The sequence below is a fragment of the Leptodactylus fuscus genome, chromosome 1, assembly GCF_031893055.1.
Source record: "Leptodactylus fuscus isolate aLepFus1 chromosome 1, aLepFus1.hap2, whole genome shotgun sequence".
Taxonomy (NCBI): Eukaryota; Metazoa; Chordata; class Amphibia; order Anura; family Leptodactylidae; genus Leptodactylus; species Leptodactylus fuscus.
Genome location: NC_134265.1, coordinates 141,977,967 through 142,001,244, shown reverse-complemented (window position 1 = coordinate 142,001,244; position 23,278 = coordinate 141,977,967). Strand labels below are relative to the sequence as shown.

The 23,278-nt window shown below is 43.1% G+C and overlaps 1 protein-coding gene across 2 annotated transcripts in view; it reads right to left on the bottom strand.

The window, feature by feature from the left end:
* The window catches only part of FANCC (FA complementation group C), a 113,472-nt gene extending 90,632 nt beyond the window's left edge, over positions 1 to 22,840 (bottom strand). For both annotated transcript variants that reach the window (XM_075277732.1, XM_075277741.1), the window contains exons 1-3: positions 22,812 to 22,840; positions 14,399 to 14,634; positions 8,635 to 8,719 (exon numbers count right to left, since the gene is read on the bottom strand). In XM_075277732.1, the coding sequence (XP_075133833.1) occupies positions 8,635 to 8,719; positions 14,399 to 14,560 (247 nt within the window). In that variant the 5' untranslated portion in view covers positions 14,561 to 14,634; positions 22,812 to 22,840. The remainder of the gene's footprint in view (positions 1 to 8,634; positions 8,720 to 14,398; positions 14,635 to 22,811) is intronic.
* Positions 22,841 to 23,278: the final 438 nt, after the last annotated feature.

Here is a 23,278-nt window from a genome sequence, read left to right as displayed (position 1 = left end):
CTTTATACAATCTTTGTCTTTTGTTGACAATGAGATAGGTAAAAAAAAAATGTTTCTACTTTTGAACAACAATCTGCAACATTCCATATTTAATATCTCAATATAATATTGAGCTCTGTTGCAAATACTTACTCTGTGCTAATGTAAACTACTGTTATCAGTCACAGTACTGACACAGTCCATTATTTTCCAATTGCAGGTAAGCAGTATGCTTCACACACCACTATGGTAAAATTTTTACCATAGGAAACCAATGCAAGGAATCCTGAAACTTATCTTTATAACTATACTCTTAGTAGGGCTGGGCAATTAATTGAAAAATAACCAAAACAGTCAAACCAGCTAACCAACGTAATTTTGTGCACGTTGGTTATTTTGGATTGGTTATAACAGTAATTTCGAGGTTCTACCTGCAGTTTCACTCAGACTGAACACTTTCGAACCAGAAATGCTCTTTTTTATACTCTTAGGTCTATTCAGTAAAATGAGTGGAGGCCTATAGGAGGTGAGCAAACATAAAAAACATTGTTACTCACCTCTCCTGAGTTCCGACATAAGCAGTTGCCTACTTCTGGCCTCTTGAAGCCTCCTGAATTACATCAGTGACTGCTGATGCCTGTGATTAGGCCTCAGTGGTCATGTAGATCATGCAGCACTGTGACATTTGTATCTATTACAAGTATCACAGACATCAGTAGTCAGAAGACACCTGAGGAGGACAAGGACTGGTGCCGGAGAACAGGAGAGGTGAGTAATTGTTTTTAATGTTTGTTCATCTCCCATGGGTCTCCACTAATTATACTCTAGGGTCTGAAGAAAGAGTGAGTCTGAGGCCAATTCAGATGTGTTCGGTCTCAACTAAACATTCGAGCGAACCTTGTTGACTAATTTCATTAGGTTTGCATACTCATCCTCCTGTAGACTCCTGGGCCCCACAATGGTTATGAACTGTATCAGCATGGCTGGGCCCTGAGGCTACAAACAATTTCGCCCTTAATATAGGCTTTTTTTTATAAATGGTATGGGTTAAAATAATCGTCATTAATTGTAATCAAGGTAAAATGTTCAATCAATCAAGATTTTTATTTAGGCCATAACCACCCAGCCCTATCTCTTAATTGACCAATATTTTATTCTATTTTCCACCACTCATGCCATGATTTTGTTGAATTTGTTTTGTGAAGATTTTAAAAAAAAATAAATAAATAAAATCTTAACTAAGTTTTAATGTGTACGCTTGTATGTATACTTCTATATAAAGAAATCGTTAAAGAGAAACACAGGACTTTGTGCAGATGTATCAAATGACCAATAATACTGAAAACATAAAACTAAATGAAAATGTCCAGGCCTTTGAAGTCCAAATAATTATTAGGATTGAGTTTCTAGGTTAAAAAAAAAAAAAAAAAAGGTTTTCTAAATCAGCACTTAGCTCTACCAAAGCTGTGCTTTTACAAAGTGTATTTTCATGCCAACATACACAGAGGAAGTGCAAAATTAATCGAAGGTAGTCTATAACCATCTGTTGGGATGAAAAGTATTCTCAGACTACTAAACGGCATTCCAAAAAACTATTAAAATCCATTGAGCATTAATTAAAAAAATTATTACCTCCAGAAACTATAAAAGACGAGGAATTGTGGGATTTCTTCTGACTTTATCATTTTAAAAACTTAACCTCTAGTGAATGAAAATATATCATTTCCTAAAAAAAAAATCTTATATTTCATCCATTTTTTGCATGTAACTATTATAAGAATGACCTAGTCATAATGCGAAATGCAAGTTACTTTAATTGATGGTTAAAGATGCTAATACAGATGTAAAGCAGCCTTGTGTAATAAATGTCTAGCAGCCCTGTAACCTATAGTGACCTCCTGTTGGTAGCACATTTGCTAATCGGTAATGTACAGATGATTTTAACAGACAACCACGTATTATATGTATTTTCTTTTAAATCAAAAGAGATGGAAATGGACCTCATTTTCCACCATAATGCTCTTACGAGCGAGGGCGAGAGCTATTTTTTAATCTAATGCCCTCTGACCATCTAGTGTGGTCAGTACGGGTAGTTTTTCGTGCAGGAAACTCTGCAAATCAAAGTCTATTCTTTTACAGCAGACATTTAGAACAATATGATTATGATTTCCTGCTTCACAATGAGAAAATAACTCGACCACTACACCACAGTAGTAAAATCAACTTTAACTGCCTGTGCTGCTCCCCACACACAAAATGCATGCTCAGCATAATAAAGCGGGGAATATGTGGAGTATTGTAATTAACAGAAAAGAGGGGGCTGGCTCTGGACTTTCTAAGTATAAAAAAGAAGAAATAAAGACCACAAATGTTCGCTCAAGTCTTTATTTTTCTAAGGGAAAAGATACGTTCCAGCTGGTAGAGACCCCAGGAAAGTAGCTGTAGGTTGATGTTATGTAAAAATAGCACTGAAATGATATGAAGGGTGAAACATATAAGAACCATCTGTTTTTGGAAAATTGAAAAAAAAAAAGTAAGGAAATTTCAAGCAAAACACTTCTAGGTGTTGAAGTCAAACAGCAATGTGAGATTTAATTTATTTTTTTTTAACATTTAAAAAAAAAACCCTAAAATGTTTATTTTGTTCAGTTCTATGCTTAGACAGTCACAAAATCACAATACTGAAGCATAACAGCAGGAAACAAAATAAGGTAAATTCGAAAGCATAGTACAGCCAACATACTGCAGCCCACATGCACTGGATACCATATGTGACTTATGCTAGATTCACACTTGTGTTGGGGATTCTGTTCTTCAGCTCCACTTGGGGACCCAAAAAACTGAAACCCAATCCAATTAAACCTGAGAATTCCATAGACTATAATGGGGTCTGCCGGGTTTCCGCCCCCAAAAAATGAATTTTTGAAACAAGTGTGAACCTAGCCTAAGTCTAATGTACAATTCAAGAAGTGTTTAAAGGGGCTCTATCATTGGGAAAAGTAATTTCTAACTAATCACATCCTTGCATAGCCTTTAGAAAGGCTATTCCACACCTACCTTTAGTATGTAAATTGCATCAGTGGTTTTTGAATAAGGGCTCGTTCACATCTGCGCCCGGGGTCTCCACCGTTTCCTGCCTGAAACTGGGAAAGAGACAGAAACCTGCTGGCATTTTTCAAACCCTTTCAAATGAATGGGTTTGAAAAGTGTCCGACCGTGAACGCCGTTGAGCGTTTTGAGCTCTCAGTGGCGAAACCATTTTTTTTTTTAACCGGACACAAAGTTGGACATGCAGGACTCTGTGTCCGGTTTAAAAAAAACGGTTTCGCCGTGCAGAGCATAAAACGCTCACCGGCGCTCACAGCCAGACTGGGTCTGACAGGTTTCCGTCTTCTGCCTGCAGAAGACGGAAACCTCAGAACAGAGACCCGAACGCTGGTGTGAACCTAGCGTCTGTCTGTTTTTATTCATATGCTAATTAGACTGGGTGCACGATGCATTGTGCACCCTCTTTGCTATTGCTTCCTATGCGTGTATACAGCACAGGCTGCTGCTGCTGATGACTCAGCTTCTTGTTTGCACACACATAGGAGATAATAGCAGAGACGAGTGCTGCTGGGAACTTCCTGTGCTGGCTTGAAGCTCATTAGCATATGAATAAAAACGGACTTATTCAGAAACCACTGAGGCAATTTACATACTAAAGGTAGGTGTGGAATAGCCTTTCTAAAGTCTATGCAAGGATGTGATTAATTAAAAAATGACTTTTCCCAATGATAGAGCCCCTTTAATTTCAAAATATTCCCTACTAGAAGGCACTTTCTGAAGCACACTGGGTGCTATATGATTTTTCCATTTGTGCCCTCTATGAAAAACAAATCTAGGGCAACCAGGAAGTCTGCCCCATTAGAAGTGGATCAGAGAGTGCAATTCCCAATTGTTTAGTAATGACCTCATGTATTTTTCAATATCTAGAATTAAAAAAAAGTCACAAAAGTCTGTTGATAATTATTTTCACCATTTGGTTTCCTCCCTACACTTGCTACTGTAGTTCTGTTAACAGATCAGGGTAAGGGCTCGTGCACATCTACGCCCAGGGTCTCCTCTTTCAGGTTTCCTGCCTGAAACTGGGCAGGAGACAGAAACCTGCAGGCATTTTCGAAACCTATTCAAATGAATGGGTTTGAAAAGTGTCTGGCCATGAGCACTGGTGAGCGTTTTGTGCTCTCTGCGGCTAGACCGTTTTTTTTTTAACCGGACACAAAGTCGGATATGCAGAACTTCGTGTCCGGTTTAAAAAAAAAAAACAGTTTCGCCGCGGAGAGCACAAAACATTCACCGGTGCTCACGGCCGGACACGGTCTGACAAGTTTTCCGTGTTCTGCCTGCAGAAGATGGAAACCTGAGAACAGAGACCGGACGCTGGTGTGAACCCAGCGTAAGTTCTATTTTGAAGTCATTTCATAAGTTTATCTGCCTGTTGTTCAAAAGTATTGACCATACTGTTTATTCTTTTTAGACAGATACATTGTCCATATGGGACTGATTTTTTAACCTTGCACTTTATGACACAACACTACTAATGTTTATATATGTACTATGTATTTATGAAAAGTTGTTTCTATAATTGGCCAAAGCCACACAGATATGCAGCATTTTGGCCATGGCGGAAATACAGCAGTGAAAAATGCAGTGTTGTACAGTCCAGGCACAGCAAATGTGATTTCAGTTAAGCTCATCAGGGCCATTTAACACACTTGTGGGCCCAGGTGAAAAGGTTTCATAAGGGGCTTCCCTATCACCACCACATCACCACTGACCCGCACAAATTATAATCAACCCTCATTGACCCCCAAATAGTATAATGTCCATTAATAGCCCTCACATAGTATAATGCCTCCTTAGTGACCTATCCATCAAAAAATGTTGCTACAGTGACATCACACATAAACCTGTCCTCCCCAGTGGCCTCTCAGACATTATATGATAATGTCCCTCTACAGTTGCTCTCATGGTATAATGTTCCTCTCCAGGTATGCCCACAATATAATGTTCCCCTCCAGATTGACGCCATAGTATAATATACTCCTCGAAGTTGCCCCCACAGTTTTATGTCCTCTTTAGAAGTTGCAGTTGAGACACAGCAAAGTGGCCCGGAATAGCGGGACAGTACTGTAAATGAAGGACTGTCCCAAGAGGGCCCGATACAAATGCAATATTTTCCACACACAATTTTCCAAAACAATTTTGAAACACAAAGAATTGTAATTTTACCTACAAAAATGTGTTTTCCCCACATACTTAAATGGGAAAAGGCAAAATAAGTAAAGATCAGCGTAAAAGGTTTTTTTAGCTACAATCCAGATAGTTGTTCTTTTTTTTTACCTATCCACAGGATAGCTCATCAGTATCTAATCTGTGGGGGGCCCAATAGTGTCCAATCAGCTGAACCAGCCACATTCTGGTGCTGGAAGCCACTCCACAGTACAGACGACAAGAAGCAGCTACACTAGCATGCAAATAATACCCAGACACAACTTCTATACAATGGATGAGGCTGCAGCTCTGCACCTATTCTCTTGAAAAAAAGCAGAGCCGATTCTGGCCCCATCCTGTGCAGTGACTTCCAGAACGGGCACATGGCTGGATCAGCTGATTGGTGAGGAGTCTGGGTGTCGGGCCCCAGATTGGTAACTCTTCACAAATTGTCCCCGGCAATCGTAACGAAACACAGAATACAGGGGACATGTCATTTTGGTTGCACAGTGAACGCCGTAAAACCAAAGCCCGTAAGTAAGTCGCAGAAATGCATTTTTTCTTCAAATCCACCCATTCTGAATTTTTTCCCTGCTTCCCAGTACATTATATAGAATAATTAATGGTGGCATCATGAAGGAAAATTTGTCACAGGAAAAATTAAGACCTCATATGGCTCTGGGAGCGGAGAAATAAAAAAGTTATGGGGTTTAGAAGGAGGGGAGTCAAAAACGAAAAACGAAAATCAAAAAATGCCATTGGCGGGAAAGGGTTAACTTCAAATACCTCTGTCCCAAAGTCACTATGTAAAGTTTATACCAACACCGTATATATAGCAACTCACATACAAATTAACTTCAACACAAAAGTCTCACGTATTCTCTGAATTACAGAAAAAACAAGATACAAAGTTACATTTCATATTCCATACCTTATACACAGTACGAAAACCTTACCCGCGCCTGTATATACCCACTTCTACAATCACCGCAATCACTAGCGGGTACCAGCTAGTATATATCCTAAAAACTGTGCAGTTGTCACTTGGCTATTTTGCCATATAAGATGCTATGACTTCCTATTTTTCTGTTAGCATATGTATTTGCAGCGGTCACCTTACCTATCAGCACACTGATGATCACAGCTATCATGTATGTGTAGACACAGAATAGACTAGTCGTCCTGTTACTAATCTCTCCACTCTACAATCTATCCTAAATCCAGCAGCCAGCCTCAACTTCCAGTCTACCACCCTACTCATGCTCTCTGTTCTGCCAAAGACCTGAGACTAACATCCCACGCAATTTGAACCTCCCACTCCCATCTCCAAAACTTCCCTGAAGTTGCACCTATTCTGTATAATGAACTACCCGAGCCAATTAGATAACTTCCCAACTTCAAAATTTTCAAAAGTGCCCTAAAAAACAGGCTGGATTATCACAATGCCTAATCTATTTCTTCTACATTTATGCTTACTAAAATTACTCCTCTCTTCCCTCTCCCTTTTACATTAGCCATAGCCTTACTGCTCTTAGAGTAAAGAATCCACGTCTACGATACTGGTGAAATGAGACGTAGAGGATGACCCCTTCAGCTGACAGCTTTTTTGTCAGCATCAGAAAACCTCTAGGAGGTCTCTAGGTTGACATTAAGGATATTAAGAAGAAAATGCAGTATGTTTCAATGCCAGAATGATAAACAAATGTCAGCAAATTGAGAGAAAACATCATTTTCATTTACTAGACAATAAAAACATGTTTCAACCATTGATTTCTGTCTGAATCAAATACCTTGAAAATCTGGGTAAGACAACACCTTTCAAACCTGAAGAAGCTCTGTGATGTTCTTGACCGCAGGTACTTGATGAACGCCCTAATCCAGGTTTGGAAGCAGCACCAAATAATACTTACATTGTTCTCCTTGCATGAAGTGTATTGTTATTTAAGCAACTGTATGGATGTTATGTGTGTAATATATGGCATTGTTCTTTGGGGACCAGCATGTAGGATGCTGGTATTTAGGGACTGTATGTTATTATTATTCTGTCAGGGCAATATACAGTGGGAGCCAGAAGAAGGTACCACACAAGGCACAAGCCAACAAAATATTGACCTTGGCTACAAGGAATATACACTCACCGGCCACTTTATTAGGTACACCATGCTAGTAACGGGTTGGACCCCCTTTTGTCTTCAGAACTGCCTCAATTCTTCGTGGCATAGATACAACAAGGTGCTGGAAGCATTCCTCAGAGATTTTGGTCCATATTGACATGATGGCATCACACAGTTGCCGCAGATTTGTCGGCTGCACATCCATGATGCGAATCTCCCGTTCCACCACATCCCAAAGATGCTCTATTGGATTGAGATCTGGTGACTGTGGAGGCCATTGGAGTACAGTGAACTCATTGTCATGTTCAAGAAACCAGTCTGAGATGATTCCAGCTTTATGACATGGCGCATTATCCTGCTGAAAGTAGCCATCAGATGTTGGGTACATTGTGGTCATAAAGGGATGGACATGGTCAGCAACAATACTCAGGTAGGCTTTGGCGTTGCAACGATGCTCAATTGGTACCAAGGGGCCCAAAGAGTGCCAAGAAAATATTCCCCACACCATGACACCACCACCACCAGCCTGAACCGTTGATACAAGGCAGGATGGATCCATGCTTTCATGTTGTTGACGCCAAATTCTGACCCTACCATCCGAATGTCGCAGCAGAAATCGAGACTCATCAGACCAGGCAACGTTTTTCCAATCTTCAATTGTCCAATTTCGATGAGCTTGTGCAAATTGTAGCCTCAGTTTCCTGTTCTTAGCTGAAAGGAGTGGCACCCGGTGTGGTCTTCTGCTGCTGTAGCCCATCTGCCTCAAAGTTCGACGTACTGTGCGTTCAGAGATGCTCTTCTGGCTACCTTGGTTGTAACGGGTGGCTATTTGAGTCACTGTTGCCTTTCTATCAGCTCGAACCAGTCTGGCCATTCTCCTCTGACCTCTGGCATCAACAACGCATTTCCGCCCACAGAACTGCCGCTCACTGGATGTTTTTTCTTTTTCGGACCATTCTCTGTAAACCCTAGAGATGGTTGTGCGTGAAAATCCCAGTAGATCAGCAGTTTCTGAAATACTCAGACCAGCCCTTCTGGCACCAACAACCATGCCACGTTCAAAGGCACTCAAATCACCTTTCTTCCCCATACTGATGCTCGGTTTGAACTGCAGGAGATTGTCTTGACCATGTCTACATGCCTAAATGCACTGAGTTGCCGCCATGTGATTGGCTGATTAGAAATTAAGTGTTAACGAGCAGTTGGACAGGTGTACCTAATAAAGTGGCCGGTGAGTGTATTTTCACCATGTAACACAGATAATAATGCAGGCCTCTGTACTTACCATGCCCAATAACAAAAGGATTCCAGCAAAGGCGACCCAGAAGCTGCCCAAGTGCAGGGAACGTTTCTATTGCTGTAGTTGGCTCCTGAATGCAATAATACAAAATAAAGGAGTTTATGCCATACAAGGGAAAAGGACCTCTGTTACATAAGCATCACCAAAGTTGTCAAAATGCAACTAAATGCAAGTAGGAGTACAAAAGGTGGCAATTTCACACTTCGTCTGCGTTTTACGGTCAGAAAATTTTGAGGGTTCAACCTAGGGATAGGGATGTTTTCAACAAACTAAAGATCAGTCGAACTTGCTGCAAGATTTCAATTCCTCAGGTTGTCTGCTTTCATAAAGTGAAAAGCTATTGGGGGTCCGATTAACTGCTTGTTTTATAATCCCTGTTTTCACCAAATAAGAATTGTGTAAAATGTCTCAACCACCAGAGGTGTGAAATTAGAGGAAACCTCTTGAAAAAACTGTTAATACTGTATAAAGCATAGTAAACATAAAAATTGGATATGGCTATGTGCTTATTCTAATTTTATATGAAAATTGTCTTTTCTGATAAAGAGTACCTTAAGAAATCTGCACAATGTATATAAGAGGATGAATGAAATTTAACACAAAAGAGAAACAATCAGCAATGTCGTACAGCAAAGGCAAATAACGTAATAAAAACATAATGGACCGCCAAAGAACTTTATTTATTTATTTATTTCCTTTTTTATGTGATGGCTTATCCTAGCTTTTCTCTACTTGCCTATACAATTTATAGCTACATCATAGGCTTCTAAAGTGGGTGCTGAACAGGGATAATGCACATGTAAAAAACCTGCTAACCATCTCCTGCTGTTGCAATAAACATAACATCTTTGTTTTACATGCACAGCTCACTCTAGACTTGCTGGGGCCATGCACAGAGACAGTCCATGGAGAGCCAACCTAATAACTGTACCAAGGCAACAAAACAAATCACAAAATGGTATAGGCTGTTCATTATAGCAAGTGATAAATCAATCTTATTGCCATTCTGCAGCAGTTACTACAAGCAGGCCAGAGATGCTGTTGTTTGCTATTGCTATTAACAAGCCATATTAACCTTAAATATATAGGCCTGCTACATGCCAGCAAAAGGCAACCATTTTAACTAATTGGCCTGATAACACTGACTAGAAGACAACAGAAAATGTTCTAGTACTAAAGGTCAACAGGAAGAAAGGAATACAAGTAACCACTAATTCTAGCCAATCCAGCTGTTAAAAATAGAAACATCCTATAGGTTATGCTTCATAACCTTTAGGTTATTCTCACTTGGCAATAATAGAACCTTGGGAAAACATTCAATGGGGATAATCTGTATAGCCACCCACCAAGTAGTCAGTGCTGAAACGGCAGCAAGATAGTTCTTACTTTAGCGCAAGGGTTGGCAACCTTTAGCACTCCAGCTGCTGTGAAACTACAACTCCCAACATGCTCCATTCACTTCCATGGGAGTCCCAAGAACAGCAGAACAAGTATACATGCTGGGAGTTGTAGTTTGACAACAGTTGGCGTGCCGAAGGTTGCCTACCCCTGCTTTAGAGCACTGAAATAAAAGTACCCATTGCCGAGTCTAACTTCAATCAATAAGAGGCAGATAGGAGGCTTTTTCCATGATGATTCCAAGGCAAAGTTCAGGCTAAAATCAGCATGGAAAAATCACTAAACTTATCTTATACATACAAGGGCTAAAACTATGGTAATTTGTTGTAAAATGATTTACTATTTTGCCAAGCAGTTCTCTACTGTATGGTATGCTACCACTATGTCATCAAATACCCAGAGGCTGGGGTATTTAACATACATTTTAAGCAGCAACAGGCACATTTGGTTATAAAACAGACAAACATTTATAAAGTACTTTGCAAAATATCATTGTTACTAATAGAAAATAATTATTCAAATTGTATATGGCACTAGTAAAAGCCCAATGAAATCCCCCTTTCCCTACCACTGTTGCCTATAGATATTTCCTGTATCATTGCTTCAGACTACAAAAATAACTGACAAATTCTCTGAGCTGCAGATATCACTATCATAGTCTGAATGGTGGAGCAGGAGGATGAAGTCTTCCTGCTTCACCATTGTATTAACTCTATCTGTGGACAGAGTTGACATCAACACATGCAGCTGTGTTTTCTGTTTTTATCTACTTTTGTTTTAAAGAGACAGCGTGACGACGGCGGCAGGGATAATTGTCAGTAACAACAAGACTGGAAAGTCTTGGCACCATTTGCAATTCCTTAGTTGCATTTTGGTTACCATCTAGAGCACTGTATAGTCCGTCTTCATTCGAGTCAGGCATGCTCAGTTTCTCTTTTTTTCCCCCTTTAGCTGTTTCTTTGGTTGGTGCTTGATAACCATGCATCTCTGAAAATGTAATGGTGCTATAGGGATGCAGATCTTGGAAGAGGACACACATAGGAGGGCGGAAGTCACAGCCACTGAGGAGATGGTTTATTTGCATGGTTGCTCAAGTTTAGTTAGAGGACCTTTCATGTCTACACCCCAATGACAGAGATGTAAGCCCCGTTACTTTTGGCACTGATAGTCCTCCACTCTCAGTAAGCTTTACAGCACAGAATTATCTTTTATCAATCTTTTGTCTCGATGGATTGCCAATGGAAATAACCATGAATGCATGTCATGATTTGATTATTGTGGCCAAGTTATCTTCTTATACATGCACTGTCCCTGCCAGATAATCTGTTCACAATAAAGAAATCATGGCTGGAATTCAGACAAGTACTAGACTATAGAAAATTTTTGCATTCATTGTCGTATCCATTGGTAACAGATTGAAACAAAAGGATGTCACCACTAAGGCTAGGTTCACATCTATGTTGGGGTTTCCGTTCTGCGGGTCTGCCCGCTTTCTGCCCCAAAAATGTGGATAGAAAAGTCCTCCAGGTCTTTTCTTTTCCCATTTTTCAAGCGGAATGGGGGATAGAATCCCTGAACAGTCATACAGCACAAGTGTGGACCTAGCTCTGGATGGTTTCAGTATATCTTTAAAACTATGCAAAACTTTTTGGTTATTTACTTATATTTGACAAATACTAGAGATGAGCAGGTACTATTCGAAACAACCGTTTCGAATAGCACGCACCCATAGGAATAAATGGAAGCGGCCGCAGGAGGTTAACACGCAGGGGGTTAAGCGGCTGGCCGCCGGCAAAGTCTGCGTGCCGGCTGCGTCCATTCATTCCTATGGGTGCGTGCTATTCGAAACGGGAGTTTCGAATAGTACTCGCTCATCTCTAACAAATACATTTAACTTTTTATTGTCTGTATATTAAAATATGATTATGTTCAAGGGAAAACCCCTTTAAAGGCCACAGGCAGAAATACAGTTAAAATAAAAGCAGTGGAAATAAAATTTTTACTGCTTTGCCACTGCAATCTGACGCACCCCATATAAGCCTATGAAGAAAATGCAGTGTTTTGTAGGTAATGTTAACATGCGCTAATTTAATAATACAATAATAATATTAAAGGGATTCTACCACTAAAACACATTTTTTTCTAGTTAACACGTCGGAATAGCCTTTAGAAAGGCTATTTGTCTCCTACCTTTGGAAGTGCTCTCCGCCGTGCCGTTCGTTCAAAATACCGGTTTGTACCGGTATGCTAATTAGTTCTCTCACAGCGATGGGGGCGTCCCCCATCGCAGGAGCAGCGATGGGGGCGTCCCCATTGCAGCTCGAAAACCGACCGCAGCGCCGCCTCTATGGTCTTGGGTATCCTCCCCTTCCTTCTTCAGCGTCCTGTAGGACGCCTGCGCAGTACGCTCTGTTTGGCGAAGATTGCCGAACGTACTGTCCCAGCCATAGTGCGGCCACCGCAATTTTGCGCATGCGCAATACGTTTGGCAATCTTCGCCGAACAGAGCGTACTGCGCAGGCGTCCGACAGGACGCTGAAGAAGGAAGGGGAGGACACCCAAGACCATAGAGGCGGCGCTGCGGTCGGTTTTCGAGCTGCAATGGGGACGCCCCCATCACTGCTCCTGCGATGGGGGACGCCCCCATCGCTGCGAGAGAACTAATTAGCATACCGGTACAAACCGGTATTTTGAACGAACGGCGCGGCGGAGAGCACTTCCAAAGGTAGGAGACGAATAGCCTTTCTAAAGGCTATTCCGACGTGTTAACTAGAAAAAAATGTGTTTTAGTGGTAGAATCCCTTTAATAATAATAACAATAATTTAATAATACAATTTTTCAAAATGCAGTATTTTCCATAGGTTTTTTTTTCCTCCAATGTGCGGATGAAATTAAGCAAAATGTTATTTATTTTGATGGGATTTTAAAATTAGGCAAAATCTCTTTCGGGGGAATTTATATAGTTGCTTTTACTAGGAAGGGAATAAGTCATAATTAATACCAGTATAGGCAAGATTGAAGTAATGCTGCTACTTGCTGGTGGCTGTTTATTATACACATTATTACTCTCCCATTTTTAACTTGTAGTCTTAATCCAGTCAATAAATGCTACGTTTTCGGACTTGTTTTTTTTGCAAATCCCATACAGTTATATGTAGCTCCCAACTGTCCCAGATTCCTAGAGTGCTGTCCCGCAGTATTTTCGGAATCCACAGCAAGATCAAGCAGAAAGGTTAGGCTACGTTCACCGGCGGAATCTGCCAGTGATTGTGAGACAGATTCCATATCATAGTCAGCCACAGATTCCTCCCTGATTCTACCTCCCACTGAATACAAGAAATTAAAAAAAATAAGAATCTTGCTTGATCTTGCTGCAGATTCTACAACTGTTATTTTTGCACATGCATTTGCTGAACATTTGTTTAACTGTGCATTAATTACTATGCGACTATGTGAATTTTGTGGACTACACTAAAATACAGTGTTATTTGATCATAACGTTTGAAGTGGATCCTAGACATAACTACATAGATCTACCGTATATACTCAAGTATAAGCCGACCCGAATATAAGCCGACCCCCCTAATTTTATCACAAAAAACTGGGAAAACTTATTGACTCGAGTATAAGCCTAGGGGGGAAATGCAGCAGCTACTGATAATTTTTCAAAAATTAAAATGGTCAGAGTTTTTGGGTGCAGTAGTTGCTGGGTGCTGGGGAAGGGGAGGGGGTGTTTTGGTTGTCTGTCTGCCCATTCCCTGAGCTTGAGGACTCGTTTTTTTTCCCCCACTTGTAATTCAGCCTGGCCTGTATTTATTAAATTTTTTTTAAAGCTTCTTTTTTTTCCACTATATTATGGGAGATTCTATACATTACTATTGCGGCTGGTCATAGACCAACCCCCACCCAAAAAAAAAAAAAAAAAAAAGTTTTTTTGTTTTTTTTTGCTTGACTCGAGTATAAGCCGAGGGGGGCTTTTTCAGGACAAAAACTGTGCTTAAAAATTTGGCTTATACTCGAGTATCTACGATATGTCTAACACACAGCTATTTCATGCACATGGAGAGATAAAATAGTTTATGCAATACTCTAAGGGATCTCAGTTCATCATGCTATGTATTGACTATTGTGGTACTGTAATATCGGCCAGAGGCAATGCTGACTGGCACTGTTCTGGATGAAAACAAACTAAACACAGACCATGGACAACACTAAAAGTTTTATACTGATCTAAAACATCTGTTCAAACCATCACATTCAGAATATTTTTCATGTGAAACAAAAAAAGAATAATAGACATTTATGTGTATTATTAGTGTGGCTAATAAACAATGAGAGCAGGCTACTTACCATGTGCTTTAGTGTTTCATACATCTTCAGCAGGAACTCATGTAAGTCTGGCAGGTGGAGGCAGATTTCTTTCTGAATGTCTAATGAGGCTGTACCATCCCACTGAACAACTTTATCTAGCCAGGGCTCAATATTTATCGCAGGATGTGTTTTGCTGGTCATTCTCAAGTGGATAGTGCAAAGTCACAGTAGAAAGCATTTATAAATAAACTAATTTTAATGTAGACACTGAAGACCTGAAAAGAGGAAATGGAGACATATTAGATACATTACATAACCATGTAGTAACCATTTATTATTACATCCTTTCCACTACACATTCTTGTGTTTCGGGGGGGGGGGGGGGGGGGGGTTGAATGCCTTGTTTTAAAAATAATTTGTATAGGATTTTCTAAATAAATGTAATGCAAGTCCTCATTAAAGTATCAGTCATGATTCATTTAGATGACAATGAAGAGATCCTTAGGCTCAGTTCACACGCAATTCCGTGTGTGCATATTCAGTCACGGCTGCCGTGACGGGATGCCGAAGCGGTGCATGGCATCCAGTCGCGACTTTCCACTCCGGATTAGGCAGCTAGCAAAAACAAATCATCAATGTACAATTACCAACTGAGCATGGTGTGATATATGTTCCCCCACCCCGATTTAACACCCTCCACACCTACAAACATAATGGTCTCTTGATGTCTGAAATTTCCAGTGTTGAGTACTATGTTGCAATAAAGACTTTCCCTTTAGCAAATAAATGTTTGTCTTTTTTATTCATTACATCATCCAGCATCTAATTGTTTCAACGCAAACAAGGTCTTCAGATTCAGCATTTCCACAGGTATAATTGACATGCTGTGATTTTCAGAAACATGTTTTTTTTTTGTTTTGTTTTTTTTTTAAATGCAGCTTTTCTGCTGTTTTTTTTTCTGCAATGTGTGGATGGTATTAGTCATAATCTCATGTAATTTGCAGGTACTGTTTTATGTTCTCGCAAAGTGGGGCTTCTGCCTTAAAAGGGATATGCAGAATTCGAAAACATGGCTGTCTTCTTCTCAGGAAGTGAACTCAGTGGTCAAATAGCAATGCTCCAGCACAGTTCCATTAAAATGAATGAGACTGAACTGCAGCACGGTCATGTGACCAATGGACATGATGTAACTGAGATTGGGGATGACTTCTAATCCTACATAACCCCTTCAAAGAGGACCTTTCATCCGATTGGGCACAGGCAGTTCTATATACTGCTGGAAAACTGACAGTGCGCTGAATTGAGCGCACGATCGGCTTTCCCGATCTGTGCCCCGGGTAAAGCGCTATCAGTCCCGGGACCGTAGGGCTTTACAGTCAGAAGGGCGTTTCTGACACTTAGCCAGGGATGCCCTTCTGCTCAGCAGCGCCTATCGTGCTGTGCTCTAAGACCGGGGAGGAACGCCCCCTCCCCTCCTGATAATACTCGTCTATGGACGAGCACTGTGAGCAGAGGGAGGGGGCGTTCCTCCCCACTCACACTCTACAGTGTGATAGGCGCTGCTGGGCAGAAGGGCGTCCCTGGCTAAGTGTCAGGAACGCCCTTCTGACTGTGAAGAGCTATGGTACCGGGACCGATAGCGCTTTACCCGGGGCACAGATCGGGAAAGCCTAGAAAATTACCTTTATTTTTGTTTTTTAAACAATGACAAACATTTTTTTTTTTTGTGTAGATTGTGAGCCCCACATAGAGCTCACAATGTACATTTTTCCCTATCAGTATGTCTTTGAAATATGGGATGGAAAGCCATGCAAACACGGGGAGAACATACAAACTCCTTGCAGATTTACGTTATCTATCTAATGTTTTGTTACGTATATCCCATCTGTTGCATCCTTATTGTATTACATATATAATGTTCATGTTTGTGATCCGGTGAACCCATTTATTTGCTTACATATTGTCTTATCATATTACATAGCTGCTATGAACAGAGCAGCGATGGAGAAGAGAATGCACAAACAGAATTGGTAAAGGAGGAGCTGTCTCACAAGAAGAGGTGTGGAGGGTAAGTATGTAATATTTGTCAGGGGTTGGGTTGAATAGGTTGGGAAGGGTGTGATAGAGACAGGGAGAGGGTAAGTGAGGAAGGAAGGGGAAGTGAGGTGAGAGGGGTTAGTGAAAAAGTTACATAGCAGGAAGCTACACCGTGCAAACAAATGCAGGAGATACTAGAAGCTCCCAGAGACACCCAGAAATCACTCAAAACACTGTTAAAGGTATATGAGTGCTTTTATTAACCCATTAGTAGCACTAACAGACATTTTTTAGAAAATCATTTTTTGCCCAGAAAACCCCTTTAACTCCTTCCCAACATCTGCCGTAATAGCTGCGAGCGAGTGGCCGCCATAGATGCCCAGTGTCTGCTGTTTTATACAGCTGACCAAGGCACCATTTTTTACTGACAGCGATGAGCGGCACAATTTTCTCAGCGATTGCAGGCATCCGGAGCAAGCTCCAGGGCCTGCATCCCGTTTCTATGACAGCCTGGAGAGTTGTGAAGGCTCTCTAGCCTGTCATTCAGTACTTTCTATTGCAGGCCACTTTATGTAATGCCTGCAATAGAAATGCCAGATTTTTGCAATGCATTAGCATTGTAAAGCATTGCATTAGAGATCAGACCCCCTGGGGTTCAAGACCCTTAGTGGGTCTAACAAATGCAAAATAAATAAAATAAATAAATATATATATATACATACATAAATAAAAAGCATTAAAAATTCAAATAACCTCTCTTTCCCTAGAACACATATAAAAGTACTTAAATACTGTGAAATGTATACACATGACGCTAGGTTCACACCTGCGTCCAGGGTCTCCGTTCTGTGGTATCCGTCTTCTGCATGCCAGAAGACGGAAACCACAGACCGGTTCCGGCCTTGAGCGGCGGTGAGCGTTTTATGTTCTCCGCCGCGAAACCGGTTTTTTAAATCCGGACACAGAGTATTGCATATCCGACTCTGTGTCCGGATTATAAAACCCGGTTTTGCGGCGGAGAGCATAAAACGCTCACCGCCGCACAGCTTTCTCACCCATTCAAATGAATGGGTGAAAAAGTGTCCTGCAGCTTTCCGTCTCCTGCTCTGTTTTATGCAGGAAACGGAAACCTGCAGTACGGAGAGGAGAACGCAGATGTGAACGAGCCCTTAGGTATCTCTGTGTGGGAAAACATCCGGTCTACCAATCTGTAGAAATATTTTTACCGTAGCTGGAAAAATGTCAAAAGTTCCAAACTGCCATTTTGCCTCTGATAAAAATTTTAATAAAAAGTGATCAAAACAATTCTAAGCCCCCAAAATTATATAACTAAAAAGTACAAATGGTTACTAGAGATGAGCGAACAGTGTTCTATCGAACACATGTTCGATCGGATATCAGGGTGTTCGCAATGTTCGAATCGAATCGAACACCACGTGGTAAAGTGCGCCAAAATTCGATTCCCCTCCCACCTTCCCTGGCGCCTTTTTTGCACCAATAACAGCGCAGGGGAGGTGGGACAGGAACTACGACACTGGGGGCATTGAAAAAAATTGGAAAAAGTCATTGGCTGCCGAAATCAGGTGACCTCCATTTTAGACGAATAGTGGATTTCAAATCCGGGTCATATGAGAATGTGAACTTTGTGACTATGAGACAGGGATAGCTGTACAGGCAGGGATAGCTAGGGATAACCTTTATTTAGGGGGGAATGTTATTAAAAATAACTTTTTGGGGCTCTATCGGGTGTGTAATTGTGATTTTTGTGAGATAAACTTTTTCCCATAGGGATGCATTGGCCAGCGCTGATTGGCCGAATTCCGTACTCTGGCCAATCAGTGCTGGCCAATGCATTCTATTAGCTTGATGAAGCAGAGTGTGCACAAGGGTTCAAGCGCACCCTCGGCTCTGATGTAGCAGAGCCGAGGCTGCACAAGGGTTCAAGCGCACCCTCGGCTCTGATGTAGGAGAGCCGAGGGTGCACTTGAACCCTTGTGCACCCTCAGCTCTGCTACATCAGAGCCGAGGGTGCGCTTGAACCCTTGTGCACACTCTGCTTCATCAAGCTAATAGAATGCATTGGCCAGCGCTGATTGGCCAATGTATTCTATTAGCCTGATGAAGTAGAGCTGAATGTGTGTGCTAAGCACACACATTCAGCTCTACTTCATCGGGCTAATAGAATGCATTGGCCAGCGCTGATTGGCCAGAGTACGGAACTCGACCAATCAGCGCTGGCTCTGCTGGAGGAGGCGGAGTCTAAGATCGCTCCACACCAGTCTCCATTCAGGTCCGACCTTAGACTCCGCCTCCTCCGGCAGAGCCAGCGCTGATTGGCCGAAGGCTGGCCAATGCATTCCTATGCGAATGCAGAGACTTAGCAGTGCTGAGTCAGTTTTGCTCAACTACACATCTGATGCACACTCGGCACTGCTACATCAGATGTAGCAATCTGATGTAGCAGAGCCGAGGGTGCACTAGAACCCCTGTGCAAACTCAGTTCACGCTAATAGAATGCATTGGCCAGCGCTGATTGGCCAATGCATTCTATTAGCCCGATGAAGTAGAGCTGAATGTGTGTGCTAAGCACACACATTCAGCACTGCTTCATCAAGCCAATACAATGCATTAGCCAGTGCTGATTGGCCAGAGTACGGAATTCGGCCAATCAGCGCTGGCTCTGCTGGAGGAGGCGGAGTCTAAGGTCGGACCTGAATGGAGACTGGTGTGGAGCGATCTTAGACTCCGCCTCCTCCAGCAGAGCCAGCGCTGATTGGTCGAGTTCCGTACTCTGGCCAATCAGCGCTGGCCAATGCATTCTATTAGCCCGATGAAGTAGAGCTGAATGTGTGTGCTTAGCAGACACATTCAGCTCTACTTCATCAGGCTAATAGAATACATTGGCCAATCAACGCTGGCCAATGCATTCTATTAGCTTGATGAAGCAGAGTGTGCACAAGGGTTCAAGCGCACCCTCGGCTCTGATGTAGCAGAGCCGAGGCTGCACAAGGGTTCAAGTGCACCCTCGGCTCTCCTACATCAGAGCCGAGGGTGCGCTTGAACCCTTGTGCAGCCTCGGCTCTGCTACATCAGAGCCGAGGGTGCGCTTGAACCCTTGTGCACACTCTGCTTCATCAAGCTAATAGAATGCATTGGCCAGCACTGATTGGCCAGAGTACGGAATTCGGCCAATCAGCGCTGGCCAATGCATTCTATTAGCCCGATGAAGTAGAGCTGAATGTGTGTGCTAAGCACACACATTCAGCACTGCTTCATCACGCCAATACAATGCATTAGCCAGTGCTGATTGGCCAGAGTACGGAATTCGGCCAATCAGCGCTGGCTCTGCTGGAGGAGGCGGAGTCTAAGATCGCTCCACACCAGTCTCCATTCAGGTCCGACCTTAGACTCCGCCTCCTCCAGCAGAGCCAGCGCTGATTGGCCGAATTCCGTACTCTGGCCAATCAGCACTGGCTAATGCATTGTATTGGCTTGATGAAGCAGTGCTGAATGTGTGTGCTTAGCACACACATTCAGCTCTACTTCATCGGGCTAATAGAATGCATTGGCCAATCAGCGCTGGCCAATGCATTCTATTAGCGTGAACTGAGTTTGCACAGGGGTTCTAGTGCACCCTCGGCTCTGCTACATCAGATTGCTACATCTGATGTAGCAGTGCCGAGTGTGCATCAGATGTGTAGTTGAGCAAAACTGACTCAGCACTGCTAAGTCTGCATTCGCATAGGAATGCATTGGCCAGCCTTCGGCCAATCAGCGCTGGCTCTGCCGGAGGAGGCGGAGTCTAAGGTCGGACCTGAATGGAGACTGGTGTGGAGTGACCTTAGACTCCGCCTCCTCCAGCAGAGCCAGCGCTGATTGGCCGAATTCCGTACTCTGGCCAATCAGCACTGGCTAATGCATTGTATTGGCTTGATGAAGCAGTGCTGAATGTGTGTGCTTAGCACACACATTCAGCTCTACTTCATCGGGCTAATAGAATGCATTGGCCAATCAGCGCTGGCCAATGCATTCTATTAGCGTGAACTGAGTTTGCACAGGGGTTCTAGTGCACCCTCGGCTCTGCTACATCAGATTGCTACATCTGATGTAGCAGTGCCGAGTGTGCATCAGATGTGTAGTTGAGCAAAACTGACTCAGCACTGCTAAGTCTGCATTCGCATAGGAATGCATTGGCCAGCCTTCGGCCAATCAGCGCTGGCTCTGCCGGAGGAGGCGGAGTCTAAGGTCGGACCTGAATGGAGACTGGTGTGGAGCAACCTTAGACTCCGCCTCCTCCAGCAGAGCCAGCGCTGATTGGCCGAATTCCGTACTCTGGCCAATCAGCACTGGCTAATGCATTGTATTGGCTTGATGAAGCAGTGCTGAATGTGTGTGCTTAGCACACACATTCAGCTCTACTTTATCGGGCTAATAGAATGCATTGGCCAGCGCTGATTGGCCGAATTCCGTACTCTGGCCAATCAGCACTGGCTAATGCATTGTATTGGCTTGATGAAGCAGTGCTGAATGTGTGTGCTTAGCACACACATTCAGCTCTACTTCATCGGGCTAATAGAATGCATTGGCCAATCAGCGCTGGCCAATGCATTCTATTAGCGTGAACTGAGTTTGCACAGGGGTTCTAGTGCACCCTCGGCTCTGCTACATCAGATTGCTACATCTGATGTAGCAGTGCCGAGTGTGCATCAGATGTGTAGTTGAGCAAAACTGACTCAGCACTGCTAAGTCTGCATTCGCATAGGAATGCATTGGCCAGCCTTCGGCCAATCAGCGCTGGCTCTGCCGGAGGAGGCGGAGTCTAAGGTCGGACCTGAATGGAGACTGGTGTGGAGCGACCTTAGACTCCGCCTCCTCCAGCAGAGCCAGCGCTGATTGGCCGAATTCCGTACTCTGGCCAATCAGCACTGGCTAATGCATTGTATTGGCTTGATGAAGCAGTGCTGAATGTGTGTGCTTAGCACACACATTCAGCTCTACTTCATCGGGCTAATAGAATGCATTGGCCAGCGCTGATTGGCCGAATTCCGTACTCTGGCCAATCAGCACTGGCTAATGCATTGTATTGGCTTGATGAAGCAGTGCTGAATGTGTGTGCTTAGCACACACATTCAGCTCTACTTCATCGGGCTAATAGAATGCATTGGCCAATCAGCGCTGGCCAATGCATTCTATTAGCGTGAACTGAGTTTGCACAGGGGTTCTAGTGCACCCTCGGCTCTGCTACATCAGATTGCTACATCTGATGTAGCAGTGCCGAGTGTGCATCAGATGTGTAGTTGAGCAAAACTGACTCAGCACTGCTAAGTCTGCATTCGCATAGGAATGCATTGGCCAGCCTTCGGCCAATCAGCGCTGGCTCTGCCGGAGGAGGCGGAGTCTAAGGTCGGACCTGAATGGAGACTGGTGTGGAGCTATCTTAGACTCCGCCTCCTCCAGCAGAGCCAGCGCTGATTGGTCGAGTTCCGTACTCTGGCCAATCAGCACTGGCCAATGCATTTCTATGGGGAAAAGTTAGCTTGCGAAAATCGCAAACTGACAGGGATTTCCATGAAATAAAGTGACTTTTATGCCCCCAGACATGCTTCCCCTGCTGTCCCAGTGTCATTCCAGGGTGTTGGTATCATTTCCTGGGGTGTCATAGTGGACTTGGTGACCCTCCAGACACGAATTTGGGTTTCCCCCTTAACGAGTTTATGTTCCCCATAGACTATAATGGGGTTCGAAACCCATTCGAACACTCGAACAGTGAGCGGCTGTTCGAATCGAATTTCGAACCTCGAACATTTTAGTGTTCGCTCATCTCTAATGGTTACGCAAAAAAGACGCCCCATGCTTTCCTGTATACGGAAGTATTAAAAAAAAGTTACAGCTGTCAGAATATGGCGACTTTTTTGGCACAGTTTTGGATTTTTAAGGGGTTAAAATGTAAATAAAAGCATATAAATTAGGTATCCCCAGAATCATACAGAAACATAGAATACAGGGGACATATCATTTTGGCTGCACTTTTTCTTCCCACCCCCCTAGCCTTCATAGGATAGATGAGATCTATGAATCTGTTCAGGGAAGGCGCCAAGAACTTTCCCCGCACAAGTAGTAAACTCCAAGTGAAAACATGGTGTGAAAGCTGCCCTACAGCCCATGGCACCTACAATGTAACATATATCCCAGTGCGTTTATAGCGGGAAGGAAGGCTACAAGGAGAGAACGCTATCTGGGAAGTTGTGTTACATCCTGTGCTACAACCAACAAGCGGCACAACAGGGCTTCTATAAGAAACTAAAGTGTGTGAGCAGGCTCCAGACACCTCTATTTCACTACCACGTGTCACAATATACAGCCCGACAATAGCTAAACACTACAGCCACGTCCATAGGTAAAGATCTGTACGTACACAGGCTCACTGGGGAGATGAGTCTTCCTAGTAATTCCAAGGACCTCTCATGACGTCATGGCCACGTGTTCAGCCTAGTGTGGGAGGAGCTACTGATGTCGTACAGGAATGTATCGTGTTACACAGCAAGAGGAAGCTGCTGAGTAACACCACACAGCAGAGACTTGTGGAAAGTAGTGAGAAAGAGAGTTGTGTGAGAAAGAACAAATGGGGATACTGGTTGTGTGTGAGGAGGATGGAGTGGGGGTGCAGGTTGTATGTAAGGGAGGAGGGAGTTGGGGTGCAGGCTGTGCGTGAGAGGGAAGGAGTGGGGGTGCAGGTTGTATGTAAGGGAGGAGGGAGTGGGGTTGCAGGCTGTATATAAGGGAGGAGGGAGTGTGGGTTCAGGCTGTACATGAGTGGGGGTGCAGGTTGTATGTAAGGGAGGAGGGAGTGGGGTTGCAGGCTGTATATAAGGGAGGAGGGAG